The 18,990-nt window shown below is 44.4% G+C and overlaps 1 protein-coding gene across 4 annotated transcripts in view; it reads right to left on the reverse strand.

Annotated features, from left to right (window-relative positions):
- Window positions 1-18,654, reverse strand: part of PDLIM1 (PDZ and LIM domain 1) — a 74,540-nt gene extending 55,886 nt beyond the window's left edge. The window contains exon 1 of one of the 4 annotated variants that reach the window (XM_073596484.1): window positions 18,414-18,654. In XM_073596484.1, the coding sequence (XP_073452585.1) occupies window positions 18,414-18,509 (96 nt within the window). In that variant the 5' untranslated portion in view covers window positions 18,510-18,654. The remainder of the gene's footprint in view (window positions 1-18,413) is intronic. The other 3 variants (XM_073596485.1, XM_073596487.1, XM_073596486.1) reach the window with 3 other exon arrangements.
- Window positions 18,655-18,990: the final 336 nt, after the last annotated feature.

The raw sequence follows: 18,990 nt of genomic DNA on the forward strand, positions 1-18,990 counted from the left end.
TCGATCCATCTATGGCCAGCTAAAGTTCACATCCAAAAGAAAAAGGTCAGGACATGACCATGCTTTGCAAGAACTAGATCCTGGACTTTTATTTGAGGAGCTCTCTGAATGTTGATTAAAGCTGGCCACACACCCAGATTTTTTTTTTTTTTTTAGTAAAAAAAATCAAAAATATTCCTCTATCCGCACTGCACAGATAAACCCAATGAGTGGCTGCATCTGATTGGATAGTCACTGTTTGGCTAGCAATATTCTACTGTATTCCTTCGATAAAATTACACAGTGGTGCCCGTGGCTCAAATTTCTGCCGATTTAGAATGCTAAATAAAATCCTTTAGGCTGGGTTCACATTAGTGCGCTGTGTGACATTGCATGTAATTCGCAACGCACTGCTGTGCAAATAACATGCGATGTCTATGTGATGCAAATTTTTGGTCTGTATGAGAATCGGACCGCATGGGTGTTCACACCATTGCGATCCGATTCATGTCCGAATTGACAGTTCGCACTGCGATAGGCAAACCAATCTGGGGGGGTCATCAACTTTGTATTGACACTCCCAGTGGGTCGCATATGGCAGTGTGAACTGCCTGCGAGTCGGATGTAATACGGGAAGCCGCAATGGGTTTGCAGGGCTTCCTGCATCGCACCAATGTGAACCGAGCCTGAAAAGCACAAATTAACTTACTGTAAAATATTAGGGGATGCAGTTAGGCTGGCCTAAAACGAAAGGATGCGTTGGTTTTTTTTTTTTTTTTTTTTTTTTTTTTAACTTTATTAGGGCTTATTTACACATGTTGGTCTCTGAAGAATTAAATAGGGTTTTTGAATGGGAATACCAAACTGCAAACACAAGGCTGTTGTTCAGCTCACTTGAATAGGTTGGTTTAGGTGGCAGTACTGCCCCCATTGAATGCGACATAGGGGAGAGTTTTTACAGGGGCTTAAAATGTATTTGCTAATGAACCAGATATATAAATTTGCTTTGTGGGTGGCCCTTTTGGACCCCTCCAACTTTAACTGAAATATCAAAGAAGCCAGGCATAAAATTGTTGGTCAAACAGCCACCGCATCCAATCATATGCGGAGCCAGCTGTCAGATTACAATATCCACAGCACAAGATTACAGTACAGATGGTGTCATTGGTTAGATTAGATGTGTATATATTTAGGTGTCTGGTCAGCTTAATGGGCACCCAAAAGGACCTCCTGCTGCTGCCCCCATTGAAGAAATCTGCCCCCTGAAATAGAAGCATACATGTCTATCAGCGGAGAAGATGAAGTCATAGGGGTTTATTTACTAAAGCTAGAGAGGGCAAAATTAGTCACAATTCTGCATAGAAACCAATCAGCTTCCAGGTTTTATTGCCAAAGTTTAATTGAACAAGCTGAGGTTAGAAGCCGATTGGTTTCTATGCAGAAATGTGACACATTTTGCACTCTTTAGCAAATAAACCCCACTGTCTGCCTAATCTGGCTGGAACAATGACAACTAGAAAAGCTACAATTTCTGGGGAAATTGTGAAAAGTGTTCTTGCCTCTACAACTGGAGTGGGCGGAGTAACTGGGTGGAATGGCTTGAGTAACTGTTGTGTGGTTGGAGTGGCTGGAGTAACTGTGAAAAGTGTTAAAAAGCTTAATATTTTAAAAAAGTATAAATAGTAGTAAAAAAGTTGAAGAAGTCTCATCATTAGCTGAAATAGCTGAGCATTTTTTTCAAAAATGAATTTTTTATTTTTAAAAATGATTTATTTTTTTTCATGGGGTGGTCATAATGCTTTGGCTGATCATGGGGTGGTCATAATGGCTGATCATGGGGGGGGGGGGGGTTGGGGTCAAAATGTTTTGACTGATCATGGGGGGGGGGGTCCAAAATGTTTTGACTGATCATGGGGGGGGGGGGTCAAAATGTTTTGACTGATCATGGGGGGGTCAAAATGTTTTGACTGATCATGGGGGGGTCAAAATGTTTTGACTGATCATGGGGGGGGGGGGGGTGGATGTCAATGTTTTAGCCGATTATGGCATGGTCATGTTTTGGCAGATCATGGGGTTTGTCAGCTTTTGTCACCTCCCACTCTAGTTTGGAACATTTTGCCATTCATTCCTATGGGGGACCAATTTTGCAGCAAAAACTATGATATTTCGTGAACCATTCGGCAAAACGTTCCACAAAGTAATAGCACACAAATTGGCAACAATCCGCACGTTTCGGTATATTACTGTCTATGTAGTGTAAAAGCCATGGGAGGAGTTAGAGTGGTAAATTTGGCTATAATAAGAATAATATATATGTGAGATAACAGTAAGTAGTCTTGCTATGCAAGACCACTTAATTAGTTGGAAAAATAAACCTCTGGGGGTATCTGTATAGATCTGATAGTGCTCATAGACACGACAGTCATTGCTCTGTCTGGATGAAATCATCCACCATCCATAAGATGTCTATCATACTCGCCTATACTCAAACAGTAGGTCATTATGAACAGAAGCATGCCAATGGGCACCATTAATGGAGCTGGCAGATGACAGTTTACATAAAACAGACTTGCAGCAGGGGGCATGGTGTACAATCAAAGGACTGCATAGTTAGGGAGGTTACACAAACAGCTTTACATGATCAAGCCCATAACAGCTGCTATTGTTACTTTTCCTGTTTGTCACAGGGTGCTGAACAGTGTCACTTTTACTGTTTACACAATGACTCAGAGCTCTGCGATATGTACTGCTGACCTGATAAAGACAAATACCCAACAGACATGACACAGTAACAACTTTGCCTTCCTAGTTAAAGCATATGTAAAATAAATAAATAAAATAAATACAGTGGGGACGGAAAGTATTCAGACCAAATTTTTCACTCTTTGTTATATTGCAGCCATTTGCTAAAATCATTTAAGTTAATTTTTTCCCCTCATTAACGTACACACAGCACCCCATATTGACAGAAAAACACAGAATTGTTGACATTTTTGCAGATTTATTAAAAAAGAAAAACTGAAATATCATATGGTCCTAAGTATTCAGACTCTTTCCTGTGACACTCATATTTAACTCAGGTGCTGTCCATTTCTTCTGATCATCCTTGAGATGGTTCTATACCTTCATTTGAGTCCAGCTGTGTTTGATTAGGAAAGCCACACACCTGTCTATATAAGACCTTACAGCTCACAGTGCATGTCAGAGCAAATGAGAATCATGAGGTCAAAAGGAACTGCCTGAAGAGCTCAGAGACAGAATTGTGGCAAGGCACAGATCTGGCCAAGGTTACAAAAAAATTTTCTGCTGCACTTAAGGTTCCTAAGAGCACAGTGGCCTCCATAATCCTTAAATGGAAGACGTCTGGGACGACCAGAACCCTTCCTAGAGCTGGCCGTCCGGCCAAACTGAGCTATCGGGGGGAGAAGAGCCTTGGTGAGAGAGGTAAAGAAGAACTCAAAAGATCACTGTGGCTGAGCTCCAGAGATGCAGTCGGGAGAAGGTTGTAGAAAGTCAACTATCACTGCAGCCCTCCACCAGTCGGGGGTTTATGGCAGAGTGGCCCAACGGAAGCCTCTCCTCAGTGCAAGACACATAAAAGCCCTCATGGAGTTTGCTAAAAAAACACCTGAAGGACTCCAAGATGGTGAGAAATTAGATTCTCTGGTCTGAGGAGACCAAGATAGAACTTTTTGGCCTTAATTCTAAGCGGTATGTGTGGAGAAAACCAGGCACTGCTCATCACCTGTCCAATACAGTCCCAACAGTGAAGCATGGTGGTGGCAGCATCATGCTGTGGGGGTGTTTTTCAGCTGCAGGGACAGGACGACTGGTTGCAATCGAGGGAAAGATGAATGCGGCCAAGTACAGGGATATCCTGGATGAAAACCTTCTCCAGAGTGCTCAGGACCTCAGACTGGGCCGAAGGTTTACCTTCCAACAAGACAATGACCCTAAGCACACAGCTAAAATAACGAAGGGGGTGGCTTCACAACAACTCCGTGACTGTTCTTGAATGGCCCAGCCAGAGCTCTGACTTAAACCCAATTGAGCATCTCTGGAGAGACCTAAAAATGGCTGTCCACCAACGTTTACCATCCAACATGACAGAACTGGAGAGGATCTTCAAGGAGGAATGGCAGAGGATCCCCAAATCTAGGTGTGAAAAACTTGTTGCATCTTTCCCAAAAAGACTCATGGCTGTATTAGATCAAAAGGGTGCTTCTACTAAATACTGAGCAAAGGGTCTGAATACTTAGGACCATGTGATATTTCAATTTTTCTTTTTTAATAAATCTGCAAAAATGTCAACAATTCTGTGTTTTTCTGTCAATATGGGGTGCTGGGTGTACATTAATGAGGAAAAAATAAATAAACTTAAATGATTTTAGCAAATGGCTGCAATATAACAAAGAGTGAAAAATTTAAGGGGGTCTGAATACTTTCCGTCCCCAATATATATTATAACCTATCCAGACATAGCAATGACTGTCGTGTCTATGAGCACTATCAGATCTATACAGATACCCCCAGAAGTTTATTTTTCCAACTAATTAAGTGGTCTTGCATAGCAAGACTACTTACTGTTATCTCACATATATATTATTATTATTATAGCCAAATTTACCACCCTAACTCCTCCCACAGCTTTTACACTACATAGACAGTAATATACTGAAATGTGCGGATTGTTCCCGATTGGTGTGCTATTACTTTGTGGAACGTTTCGCCGAATGGTTCACGAAATATCGTCGTTTTTGAGGCGAAATTGGTCCCATAAGAATGAATGGCGAAATGTTCAAAACTAGGTGGGAGGTGACAAAAGCTGACAACCCCATGATCAGCCAAAACATTATGACCACCCCATGATCAGCCAAAACATTATGACCATGAAAAAAAAAAAAAAAAAAATATATAATAATAATAATAATAATAATAATAATAATAAAAAAAAAAAAAATCTTTTTTTTTTTTTTTTTTTAACCACTTCCCGCCCGGCCTATAGCAGATTGACGGCCGGGCGGTGGTTCCGTTATCCTGACTGGGCGTCATATGACGTCCAGCAGGATAACATGCCGCAGCGCGCCCGCAGGGGTGCGCATTGCGGCGATCGGTGGAAAGGTGTGTCAGCCTGACACACCACTCCACTGATCTTGGTAAAGAGCCTCCGGAGGCTCTTTACCATGTGATCAGCCATGTCCAATCACGGCTGATCACGATGTCAATAGGAAGAGCCGTTGATCGGCTTTTCCTCACTCGCGTCTGACAGACGCGAGTAGAGGAGAGCCGATCGGCGGCTCTCCTGACAGGGGGGGTCTGCGCTAATTGTTTATCAGCGCAGCCCCCCCTCAGATGACCACACTGGACCACCAGGGATGCCACTAGGGCCACCAGGGAAGGGGGCAACATGTGGATGGCCAGGTATGTACCCCATAGCCATCTACATGTGCCCAATCTGTGCCAATCAGTGCCCACAAATGGGCACTGATTGGCACCATTATATTTAAGTTCTGCCCAGCAATGACACCAGTGTAATCAATGCCACCAATCAGTGCCATCAGTGCCACCTGTCAGTGCCCATCAGTGCCCACCTATCAGTGTCCATAAGTGCCCAACCGTGCCACCTATCAGTGCCACCCATAATCACCTATTAGTGCCACCCATAAGTACGAATCAATGCCACCTACGAGTGCCCATCGGTGCCGCCTATGAGTGCCCATCAGTGCCACCTATGAGTGCCCATCAGTGCCACCTATGAGTGCCCATCAGTGCCACCTATGAGTGCCCATCAGTGCCACCTATGAGTGCCCATCATCAGTGCCCGTCAGTGCCACCTCATCGATGCCCATCAGTGCCGCCGTATCAGTGCCCGCCAGTGCAGCCATATCAGTGCCTGTCATTGAAGAAGAAAACATACTTATTTACAAAAAATTTTAACAGAAACAAAGAAAAACTTGTTTTTTTTCAAAATTTTCGGTCTTTTTTTATTTGTTGCGCAAAAAATAAAAACCGCAGAGGTGATCAAATACCACCAAAAGAATGCTCTATTTGTGGGAACAAAATGATAAAAAATTTGTTTGGGTACAATGTTGTATGACCGCGCAATTGTCATTAAAATTGCGACAGCGCTGAAAGCTGGAAATTGGCGTGGGCGGGAAGGTGTCTAAGTGCCTGGTATTGAAGTGGTTAAAAAGGTTTTATTTATTTTTTTAAATGTTCAGCTCTTTCAGCTAATGATGGGACTTCAACTGTTTTACTACTTTTTAAAATATTAAGCTTTTTAACACTTTTCACAGTTACTTCAGCCACTCCAACCACACAAACAGTTACTCAAGCCACTCCACCCAGTTACTCCGCCCACTCCAGTTGTAGAGGCAAGAACACTTTCCACAATTTCCCCAGAAATTGTAGCTTTTCTAGTTATTATTATTATTATTAAATACAACAAATATATACATTACATTTCTTGAAACGAGACCCTTCCTGTATGCCCATCTTGTGATCCGGTTAGTAGGCATGTTCTATTTCTTGCTGCTGCAAAGTAGACACCTTTGCATGCGTGTTCCTGGCCCTAGCATCCATTAAAGCACACAGTAAGTCACCCCCCTGCTACCTCCTCCCAGCTCCTGCTGCAGGAACCAATCGCTCACCTCTACCCAACAACCAGGAAGTTGGTGGACAGGGCAGATCGTGGAGGACCTGGATGCAGCAACAGCAGGTAAGGGGTAATAAATTTACTGCAGCAGTATTTACCATAATGCTCTGAATGCATTTAGTAACACCATGTTTTAGCACTTTAAAAATGCTGCAAGTACAGAAAGAAATTCCCCACCTGCCAGAAATCTAGTGAGCAGGCAGACAACATGGAGCCCTTTCCTGCAATGAAATTGCAATCACTGTGATCAGTTCTGCCTGCTGGGCTACAGAACATATACATTAATTTACTTCTCAACAAAACAGTGCTGCTGCCTTGAGTCTGTCCACATGCTGTGTGTAAGGAAAAGGCTCTCGGGAGATGCAGTTCTGGGGGTGTGCCTACATCAACAAGAACTGAGCTCACAGAAGCTTCCCCTGCAATCATTTTACAAGCCTGGTGATGTCACAGGGAGTAATGAAAGCAGTTTCTCATTACAGGAAGAAGGTATAAAAAATATATAATCTCAAGAGTAAGAGAGGGAGGTTTGGGGTAAATGTGGGTAATATCTGGATATAAACTTTAGGAAATTACAGAATGCTATAGTACCAAACTGTCTATTAATCATATACCTCACCTTCTTTATTACAGAAGTTGGTCTACAGCTCTTGCATAACAGCTTCAAAGCATAACTCATCTGAAGAGCGGTTAGGAAGCGCAATAAAACAAATGTCAAGAGTGAAGTAAGTAGGTTGCTGAGATATACAATTATGGATGCAGTCTGCTGGTATCCTCAGAGGATCACCTAAGGGCTCATTGACATGGCCGCAGCACAAATAGGAAATACACACTCCATGCAGATGATGTGCCTGGTGGGAATTATACACAGGACCCCAGGATTATCCAGCTTTTAATTAGGTTTGGAACCTAAAAAGAACCTTTCCCAAGTCAAACATATAGGTGCTGTCATAGCAGACCTCTTTCTGAAATAGAGAGCGAGAATATGGACTGTTCAGACAAAAATTTCCAAAGGGACCTGTGGGAAATTTTTCTTGCTAGTTGTCAATATGTCCGATAATTAGTACCAGTATTCATCCAATAAAAAAAAACAAAAAAAACAAAAAAAAAACAAAAATCGAATGAGCAAGTCTGCACGATCATAAACAAAATACGACTATAGTTCTATAGTCCTCTGTTGTTGGAGAATTTTTGTGCCATTTTAGACATTCTGCTTCTCAACATGGGAAGAGGACAAGGAAAAATGCGAACGATCGTTCATCAGATTTTTGAATAGTGTGTACTAGGCTTAAGTAGTATCAGCCAGGATCCCGGCTGCAAAATAAACCATCAGATAACTTCACTCACAGAAGGCACAAAACAAAAACTCCCCTACCTAGGTGACATCACCTACAGCAGGGATATGCAATTAGCGGACCTCCAGCTGTTGCAGAACTACAAGTCCCATGAGGCATAGCAAGACTCTGACAGCCACAAGCATGACACCCAGAGGCAGAGGTATGATGGGACTTGTAGCAACAGCTGGAGGTCAGCTAATTGCATATCCCTGACCTACAGCCTCAATCCGACATCTTTTGATCAGAAACACTGATCTTTATCAAGGTTCTGGTCTGCTATGCACTAGTAACAGCTCAGACACAATTGTTGCCTTTGAACTGATTAGTAGATCTGAGGCTACTTTATGGCAGGCCATAGATGAAGCAATTTTTCTTTCCTGCAAGAAAATCGATTGATGGGGAAATCAACACAGTCAGTGTTGATGGGGAATCCCTCCTACAGAGCTAGTGTGTTTTTCCGACGGGAGCCGCCCCTGCGGGAGAACACAGTGATTGTTGCTAGCGGCTATAGCTGCTGGCAATAACAGAATGCTAGAAAGCCAATATACTGTCCATACATGCAGAGGGGCCAGCCGAGAGACCAGTCATCTGTCGCCAGCTTTAAAGGGTCCTGTGATTCTAATGCTGAGGTTGCTGGACTAGTACAAGTGTGATTTATGGTTAATATTTCAGTGCTCATGATTTTGTTTGGAGATCATTTATTCAGACAGTTCTGAATGCTTGTTTTGAGCAAGGGATAAGGAGTTGAAGTAATATGGTCAACATGGCAGCCAGGCAACTAGTATTTCCAGAGTGAGAGGTCAGCATTGGCAGTCTCTCGGTATCAGTGATGGCCCTGAACACTCCATCTCCCAGTAATGATTAGAGATGCCCCCGGGCATCCTACGGTCACATTCCATCCTTCGGGTACAACGAAAAGTCAGTGATCAGGTGGGTCAGCACATTTCAGTCACTTCAATGCCATCTGCGATTTTACAGTAGGAAAATATTTTTCAATGATTTTCTAAACGTGAATCACCACATCTTGGAACACAAGTAACTGTCGTGCGTGATAACCGCCAGAAGCGTTACAGGTTATGGCTACAGCAAGGCTGAGACTTGTTTACAAGTATGATCTGACAGGCAGATGTTCCTGCTCATGTACAGAGAATCATTGTGCAATACAACAAATGACTTCCATCACACAAACAGAAGACATCTGCTTACTCTACTATGCAGATTTGGTCTAACACACATATACTTATGACATTCTGGGAAAGCACTGAGTGGTAGTTTCACCTGGGACAATGTCTGCATGGAGTGTGTGGGTTCTCCCTTTGTTAATGTGAGTTTTCTTTGGGCGTTTCCCTTTTCTTCCATAATCCAGAAAAATACTTGTAGGTTAACTGGGGCCCTCTATTGTCACATGTGTAGTAGGGGTATTAGACAATGAACGCCATTCAGTGGGCAGGGAATGAATAGATCTATGTAAGAAGCCTTGCATATTATATAAAATATATACAAATACCTTAAAAAAACAAAAATAAAAAGCAAACAAAAATAAAAAGCAAATACTTCCACTTTCCGATTTATACTGTATTATCAATCCAAGAGGGCCTAAGGCTGGATTCACACCTATAGAACGTGTTGTATAGGAAACCATGTTAAATGGACTGTAGTGCAAAATGCAAAAAGCACTAAAAATGCATAGGTGTGAATCCAGCCTAATACACAATGGGTGTTTAGCCCCGATGAATGAGACTCCGGCTTAAGGCCTCATGCACACAGGGAGTAAAAAAAAAAAATACAAATAAAAAAAAAAAAAATTAGTTGCAAAGTCAGTACCAACACCAGGAAAAGGCGCCTGTAAAAACGCACTTTTAGAAGCATTTTGCATTGGCGTTAATGTGCGTTTAGCTACGTTAGCAATTTGCAGTATTTCTCTGCCCTCTTCTATTTTTCCACTCCCAAATCCAATCATTCTCTCGAATCAGTTTTCTCCACTAAATGTAATGTCAACCCTCCGCCCCCCTTTTTTTTCTGACAGCTCAGACAAGCTTTATAATTGCTGGACTTTGAACGGCTGTAGAAAAGAGAAGACTGCAGACAGGTACAAACTTATGTAGGAGGATTTGTTTCATCTCTGTGTCACCTTCACTTCACTAGGGAATATGTGAGGGTTTACAACCACTTTAGGGTGGGGGTAGAAGGCACAGGTGCACCATTTGGCTCTGCTGCTGGCAGCCTGTCCATACCAGGCACTTCAGGTCTAGTATGGATTTGGAGGGGACCCCCATGCCAAAATCCATACCAGACCCTTATCCGAGCATGCTGCCCGGCAGGTCAGGAAAGGGACGAACGAGCGCCCCCCCTCCTGAACCATACCAGGCCGCATGCCCTCAACATGGGGGGGGGGGGCGTGGCTTTAGTGGGTAACCAGCGGCGAGGACTAAGACAGCAGCGGGAAGGAGTAGACAGCTAGAGAAGACAGAGCTATTAAAAGGAATTGTCAAAAAACGGCTCTCGTGTTTTTATTCCATTTCACTGCTTTTTTGGTGAATAAGTAGGGGTACCCCTACCCATTCATATAGGGTGGGGGCAGGATCGGGGGTCTTCCAGATTCCGATAATCCCCGTGTCCGCAGACCCCGACAGCCCCCAGCTAGGGTTGTCAGGAAGAGGCCCTTGTCCTCATCAACATGGGGCAAGGTGCTTTGGGGTGGGGGCCCCCCCCTGCCCCAAAGCACCCACCCCCCCATATTGAGGGCATATCATTTAAAATACACCTATGATAAAAATTTGTGACAGAATATCAGCCAAAAATCCAGAAAAAAAAAAAAAACACACACACGATACAAATGTTATAAATTGAGTTGCAGTTCAGTGAGTAAAATAAGTATTTGATCCCCAAGCAAAACATGACTCGGTGGAGAAACCCTTGCTGGCAATCAGGTAAGATGTTTCTTGTAGTTGCTTACCAGGTTTGCACACATATCAGGAGGGAGTGTGGTCCACTCTTTACAGATCTTCTCTAAATACCGAGCCCTCGTTCACACCAAATGCGGGTTTGAAAGACAACTGTGCGGGTTTATGCACAGATGTCTATTGAAATCGCCCCCCAAAATTTGCCAAAAGTAGTGCAGGAACTTCTTTTGGAAATCGGTGTGGTGCCATATTGGGACAGTGCCATTGCCAGCAATTGGCTGCAATTTGACATGTCAAATTACGCCGATGTGAACGGGGCTTAAGGTTTCTTGGCAACTCAAAGTTTCAGCTCCCTCCATTAATTTTCTATAGGATTCAGAGCTGGAGCCTGGATAGGCCAATCCATGACCTTAATGTGTTTCTTCTTGAGCCACTCCTTTGGGTCATTGTCATGCTGGAAGACCCAGCCATGATCCAGTGTTCTGGCTGAGGGAAGAAGGTTCTCATCCAAGATTTTACAATACATGGCCCCATCCATTGGCCCTTGAATGCGGCAAAGTCAGCCTGTACCTTAAGCAGAGAAACAGCCCCAAAGCATAATGTTTCCACCTCCGTGCTTGACTGTAGGAATGGTGTTCTTAGGGTCATAGTCAGCATTTGTCTTCCTCCAAACACAGCGAGTCCCCCTCCTCAAGAAGGCACATGTACAGTAATGTCAATGAACATCTAAAATGATTCAGAGGAGGATTTGGAGAAAGTGCTGTGGTCAGATGAGACTAAAATTGAGCTATTTGGCATTAACTCGACTCATAGACGGTAATCGCACATTAACACACCTATGTGCCACTAGCATGAATGAGCTCCTAGCCCCCACTCACACTTGAGCGTTTAGTAGTGCGTTTCCCTATGCCTGACTTCACATTTAAGCACTCAGTGGTTTTACACAAGCTATTTTTTTTAGCAAAAATTGTTTTTTTTGTGGCCCATAGACCTCGAAAAGACTGTCTGTAAACATGTGATGCACATGATTTTGCACCCCAAGAATCCTCTCCTCCACTAGAACTGCTCTCCTTCCCTTGTCCAGCCTAGGAAATGGTTAAAGCTTGAAACATGTACAATAGGATTGTAAAACACTTTAAAAAAAAAAAGGCCAAAATAAAAGTAAAAAAAAAAAAAAAAAAAAAAAAAGCTTTGAAATCACCAGGAACACGTCCTGCTCACACTGTGCTCAGGTGAACATGCAGGCTTGCGAGTTGGTCCTGGTCAAGAGTTGTCCTCACAGGTCTTATCACATTGTGCAATTTGTGTTTACTTAAGGCGGGAGGTGAACTACTTTTAGGATTTAATCTAACCTACAAAAATCAGTCAGACTGTACAGCTATTCATTGTCCAAACTTTGGGTTCATCTTCAGCTGCATTGTACTCCTGATAAGCCTGGCCTCCACCTCATACATCACCAATGATGGCTTCTGTGAAATGGATGAGCTCATCCTGGACCGACGCCAAACCACAGCGACAAAATCACCTTGCCTAAAACAGCCATGTCACTACCAGGCAGATCTTTGTCTACAGAGCTCCAGTAAGGACGACCATCATATAAACATAGAAACAGCTTACATAAACCTAACAATGCCAAACAGCCATTATAACGATGCCAACAAGCATGATCAATTGCCTTTTTAGGCCTTCTTTGCAGGGGTGCTGAGGCCTGTACACCATAAATTGGACGTTTGTTTATGCGGCTGGAGCCGCCAGGTGCTGTGTGCGGGAGGCGCATAGAAGACTTTAGGGACGCAGTGGCTGTATGGACACAGCACCTTGTCCTAATTTGACAGGTGGGGAGTGCTGGCATCCTGCATTTGTAACCACTTACCCACACGCCTGTCAAATTAGGACAAGCAGCTGTGTCTGTACAGCTACTGCATCACCATAGACGTATGCATGCCATACATGGGTCGTATTCCAAACAAATTTTATTTTGAAGATCAGAAATTCTGTGCGTTTTGTAATCTGATGAGGCCACCACTGACTTCCAAATTCAACCAACCAAGCCTTCAATTTCACCTCATGTTACAGAAAAGACATTTCGAGGCCAGGAATCTTCTTTTCTTGCCAGGTCACAGCTCATGTTCATTTCTTTTTCGATTATATTTCACGCACAACATGCCGATCACACAAATTCGATGACCACACGAAAATCAGCCGTTCCTGCGGCCCACTAATGGTGGGAAATTCAAACAAAAATTCTTAATTACAATCTTCAAAAGAAAGTTAGTTTGGAAGTCGACTTATGTATGGCCTGCATTACATGGACTGCCCACGTGCCGTGACCAGCGATTCCAGTCAAATAAACAAAATGACCGAACGCGGCGTATGGGCTTCAGCAACCGTGTGAATGTGGGTGGATGGGCAAATGCAGCGTACTTCTGACATGAGTTTAGGATGCTTCTAAGGCCCCTTTCACACAAGCGTCCCATCAGTCTGTTTTCTAACTGTGACAAGACGGATCAAAAACAGCCAGCAATGTGTCCATATATATGGCTTAATATAAGTGGATGTGCGTCAGTTTACATCTGGATCCATTCAGGTTCGTCAGACCGAAAGCAAGACGTTTTTGTAAACGTTTTGCGGACCTGACCAGACCAGGAAGATGCACGTAATCTTACATCTGGCTGCCTGTAGGGTTTACATGGGTCAGTTTTTCCTTTATAGCAAGATGAAGAAAAAAAAAAATAAAAAATAAAACACCACCACACAATAGAGCAGACATGGATTTCACATACGTGACATTAGATTCCATTCTGATCTGACCCAGAAGAGGAAGCGTGTAGGGCGCCCTGAGGTGAAGGAACAGAGGGCGCCTATGAGAAAGGAGCCTAGGAGTATCAGAGTTCATTGTAGGAACCGCTGAACTGTTTTTGGCCTTCTTCAGCCGTTTCTGCATTCCCATAGGATTTGTTCTAAACCAAACAAAAGACTGCCCACACTGGCCCTGAGAGCTCGTTCACAAGTATACTGTTATTTCTGTCCCTCTGAAAAACGTTCTGCTGTGATAGCTCTTCAAAGACATTTGACAGGTGAGATAGAGAGATAGAGAGATAGAGAGATAGAGAGATAGAGAGATAGATAACCTCCTGACCGCCTTGTTTTAGGGCTTGTGCACACCAGATGCGCTCAGGTGCATAGTTTTTTTTTTAAACCCATTGTGAACCTACGCACAGTAAAATCAAGGTTTTTCGCTCACCATAGCCGACACCACTGATTTCAAAAAACAAATGGAAAAAACAAAAAAAAAAGCAAAAAAACTAAAACGTACAGCAGCAGTCATTTGCTTCCATTGGAATGCATGTAAACATACAAAAGAGCTAGAGGGATCCTTAGCGCACAGGAATGCATAACAAAAACGCACTGAAAATGCATTAAGGCCCCTTTCACACTGGGGTGTCGGCGGTAAAGTGCCGCTTTTTCGTCGTATTTGCAGGGGTATTCGGCTTTTAACCCCCGCTAGCAGCCGAAAAAGGGTTAAAACCACCTGCAAAGCGCTGCTGCAGCAGCATTTTGCCAGCGGTATAGCCACGCTGCCCCATTGATTTCAATGGGCAGGAGCGGTGGAGGAGCGATATACACACCGCGCCAAAGATGCTGCTAGCAGGACTTTTTTTACCATCCTGCCAGCGCACCACTCCAGTGTGAAAGTCCTCAGGCTTTCACACTGAAGAGACAGGAGCGGCTCTTTCAGGGCGCTTTGCAGGCACTATTTTTAGCGCTGTAGCGACTGCAAAGCGCCCCAGTGTGAAAGGGGTCTAAATGCATTGTGGGGTGACCCAGCCTTTAACCCCAAAAAGCCAACCTATCATGCCGCAACTGTGTCCACTGGCACATAGTTGCAGGGCGGTTGTGAAGCACCCCCATTCACTTGAATAGGTTGTGTTCGGTGATGGCATCGCCCTCCAAATGCAACAACCATTTTGTTTTTGCCTGGGCTGCGAAGCTAAGCATCGTGACCATGGCATGTGTACAGCCCTTAGAAGCTGTATTTCTGGGTTTAGGTGGGGAGCAGCTCAACTGCCAGCTTTTTACCACCCATATGAAAGAGCCCTAACAATGCCCTGTAGATGGTAAAATGGGAGGTGCAATTAATCTGTTGCCTCCCAGATAACACACGTGTGGCAGCAAAAAAGTTGGACCTTAAAGTGGATGTAAATAGCTTCAGAAGATACACGGGGATGAAACAAATCTCCCTATATAAGTTTTACTTGTATATCTTCTGTCTTCAGCTTTCTACACTCTTTAGAAAGCGCAGGTTGTGTTAAAAAATTATAGGGGGGGGGGGGGGGGTTGTCCACTGCCTCCAATCAGCTTACACACAGTGTAAACCCAGTTTCCTCACCCACTCCTATGTGCTGCTGAAAGAGGAAGAAAGAGTTATATATATATATATACACTCTTTCTTCCTCTTTCAGCAGCACATGGAGTGGGTGAGGAAACTGGGTTTACACTGTGTGTAAGCTGATTGAAGGAAGTGGACCCCCCCCCCCCCCCCCCCCCAAACAAAAGGAGCATGCAGAGCTGTAGTCTGAATAGACAGAGACAGGCTGTCTGCTTATCTCCCTCTAATCTCACTCCCCCTTTCAGCTACTGTTATCTCATGTGTCTTAGAAAGGACTCATGCTGATAACAGAGGAACAAAGCACCAGAGAGAAATGCCACTTAGAGCTTTGGAGAGGGATAAGTAAACACAACAGATATATGTGCTTAGTTCAACTTTCATAACTAGGGTTTACATCCACTTTAAAAACGCCCACACACACACACACACACACACCACGCATGCATCACTGTTTCTGTCCTGGGAGCGTGCTCACTGTGCGCTCCCAACAGAGACTGAGCTGTCAGCTCCTGATCATGTGACCACTGTGACAGCCAATTACAGTACAGTAGTCACATGATTGATGATCCTTCCTGCCGCCCCCCATTCCCCAGATGTTCAGAACTTTTTAAAGGATGCCAGGGCGGGCCATAAGGGATGGGTTCCACGTCCTATGCTGAAAAGGAAACCAAAAAAACTCTCAAACCACAGAGAACAACTTCCTACAGTCTATGGTAATACTTTGTTATTCGATTGCTCATTTGATTTTTATAGGACGAATACAATTACATGAAATTCAAACGTGATGGTCATTAGCTCTGGAATGCAATGTGCTAATAAACAAGAGATTGAACAATCTTTCTAATAGTGTGTAGTAAACATAATACTGATGTCAGACAGATGATTCCTCTGTAGCTGAGGCAGCAAGATGTCACTCCCATCGCTAGCGATTGAGATTCAGAAGCGTTCAGTCAGCGACATCTTTCTCTGTGTGAAATCGTACATGGCACAATCTGATTGTACAATCTCCTTTAGATCTGCCAATAATTATATAGTACAGGAAGCCTAATCAAATTTAGATTGGATAGCTTAGGAAGACCATAGACCGTGCAAATTTCTGTCCTGCAAGGTAGGTCCTCATATTACATTGTTTTAGTAAATCTAAAGTTGGTTGTACAGCAGACTGTAACATGTATGGGGATCCTAGGGCTACTCCTAGACATAGAATGATGGTCCTGTAATCCGTTTGATCAGAATGGGAAATGATCATATAACTTTTGACAGACTGTGATATCTACAATTCCCCCCCCCCCCCCCCCCCTCTCATTTAAACTTTACCAAAAACAGTCACTAGTATATTTTTCTCAAGAATGGGAATATACAGAAACCATGAACTCACACACTCAGCAGAACCCACCATGCATAATTATAGACCAAACATGACAGCTGGCCATACACGATACAACCTGGTTGCACAATCTCCTTTAGATTTACCAAAGCTATGTAATAGGATGACAAACATTAAAGTGGTTCTTAAGCCTAAACATTTTGACCCAAAATTGGTTGTAAAGGCTCAAGGTTTTTTTTTTACCATTGCACATTCCATGTGCAGCAGTGTCCCCCCCCCCCCCCCCTCAATAACTAGCTGAGCCCCATCTCGATCCAGCGATGTGCACAAGAGCCTCGGTTGTCCTGGGTCTCTTCCTCCTCATTGGTTGAGGCAACAGTGGGAGCCACTGGCTTCCGCTACAGCCAGTGAGCCAATGAGGAGATAGCGGGGGCAGGGCCAAGCTGCACTCTGTGTCTGAACAGACAGACAGACAGAGCAGTGGCTCGGCTAGGGTGCCCCCATAGCAAGTGGTTTGCTGTGGGGGCACTTGGCAGGAGGAAGGGGGTAGAAGCACCAGTGGCGGACCCGAGAAGAGGAGGACCTGGGCTGCTCTGTGCAAAACAACTGCACAGAGCAGGTAAGTATAACATGTTTGTTATTTAAAAAAAAAAATGCTTTCCCTAAATTAAGATAACGTTTTGTTTTTTTAGGTAGTAATATCACCCCCCCCCCCCCCCATATACTTACCTCGCTCAATCCAGCACTGTGCCCATCTTTAGTGGCCCTTCTCATTCTCACTGGCTTTGCCATTGGCTCCCAATGCTGTCAGTCAAATCCTGTGACAAGAGATTGGGGCTGGGGCTGCTGTCTGTGTCCATGCAGGCAGTGCGGCTCGGGATTGAGCACGCACATGTGCCACCAAAGAAAGTGGCTTCCTATGGTGGCACACCAAGAAGAGCCAGGAGCACGGGCGGGGGAGCCCAGAAGAGGATTGGGGCTGCTCTTTGCAATTTTATTGCACAGAGCAGGTAAGAATAACAGGTTTGCTATTAAAAAAAACAAAAAATTAAGACTTTACAATCACTTTACAGTTCATTTGGTTTGTATCCATACTGGACCTTGTACTACACGACTGATAGTAGATGTAAAGGAGCTTGTATAGTGTATACTGTAGTCTCCCCCATATCTGTGGTTGTCCCAAGTCTGGATTTAATAAACTGGCATTCTGTCTGCAGTTAATCAGCTACTGCAGAGCAGTGTGTGCGCCTGAGGGGGCATGCTGGTACTTGTAGTCCACCAGCAGCTGCAGTGAAGCAGGCTGAGCATGAATTTGCCTTTAAGCAAAGTAGACAGAGTATCACATAGAACTCAGGAAGCCGGAGTGTGCTCCACCCTGCCAGTCATCTCATGCATAGAGATCAAAGGAGAGGAGCAGGGGATGTACATATGACTATTCTATGACAGTGTATGGGGGATACAGACGACCCCTGATCTCCCTCCATAGAGATCACAGCTGAGAGGTCTCCAAAGGATCCCCGATCAACCCCCCCCCCCAATAGAGATCACAGCTGGGAGATGTCCACATACAGAAGATCCCCAATCACCCCACCACCACCACCAATAGAGATCACATTTGGGGATCCTCTGTATGTGGACATCTCCCAGCTGTGATCTCAATTGGGGGGGGGGGAGATCGGGGATCCTCTGTGTGTGGATCCATCTCCCCCCAAAATAGAGATCACAGCTGGTAGATGTCCACATACAGAGGATCCCCAATAGAGATCACAGCTGGGAGATGTCCACATACAGAGGATCCCCAATAGAGATCACAGCTGGGACTTACCCTGGAAATGGTTAGCGGTTGATCGAAGTCTTTTCCCCCGACCAGTCGGAAGCCCCATGGTGCGGGTCCGGTGAGGACGACACGTTTGGTGGTCATAGTCCGGAGGGAGGGATGGATGGGTGGAGGGAAGTGTGGAATCTTCTCCCGGCAGGCTGTGTGTGTCCAGCTTCTCCCAAGGACGGCTCCTCCGGCACAAAGGGGCGTGGTGTGTGACAGTCGGGAACTCCCTACAAAGACTGTTCAAGCGGCGCACAGATTCCCTCTTCTTCCTCTATTGGGCAGAGTGTGTGTGTGGGAGGTCCCAGCCCCGCCCCCTCTGACAGCACTGTGCCCATGTATGGAAGATCAGGATCCCAAAGTTCAGGAATGTTGTCAGAGCTGAGCATTCCTCTCCATCAGATCCATCATCACTCTGCACCCTGGAGGGATCCCGGACTATGGGGGGAAGGCCTTTCATTTCTTCATAGCACTTCTTTACACTCTTCCATAGCAAAGTATAGCTAAAGCCAAACCTTTCTTGGGTAGTATAGGGCAGTGTTCAATGGAACCTCACATTCTCCATTCACACCTTGGTGTT

This window comes from Aquarana catesbeiana, linkage group LG08, assembly GCF_042186555.1.
Source record: "Aquarana catesbeiana isolate 2022-GZ linkage group LG08, ASM4218655v1, whole genome shotgun sequence".
Taxonomy (NCBI): Eukaryota; Metazoa; Chordata; class Amphibia; order Anura; family Ranidae; genus Aquarana; species Aquarana catesbeiana.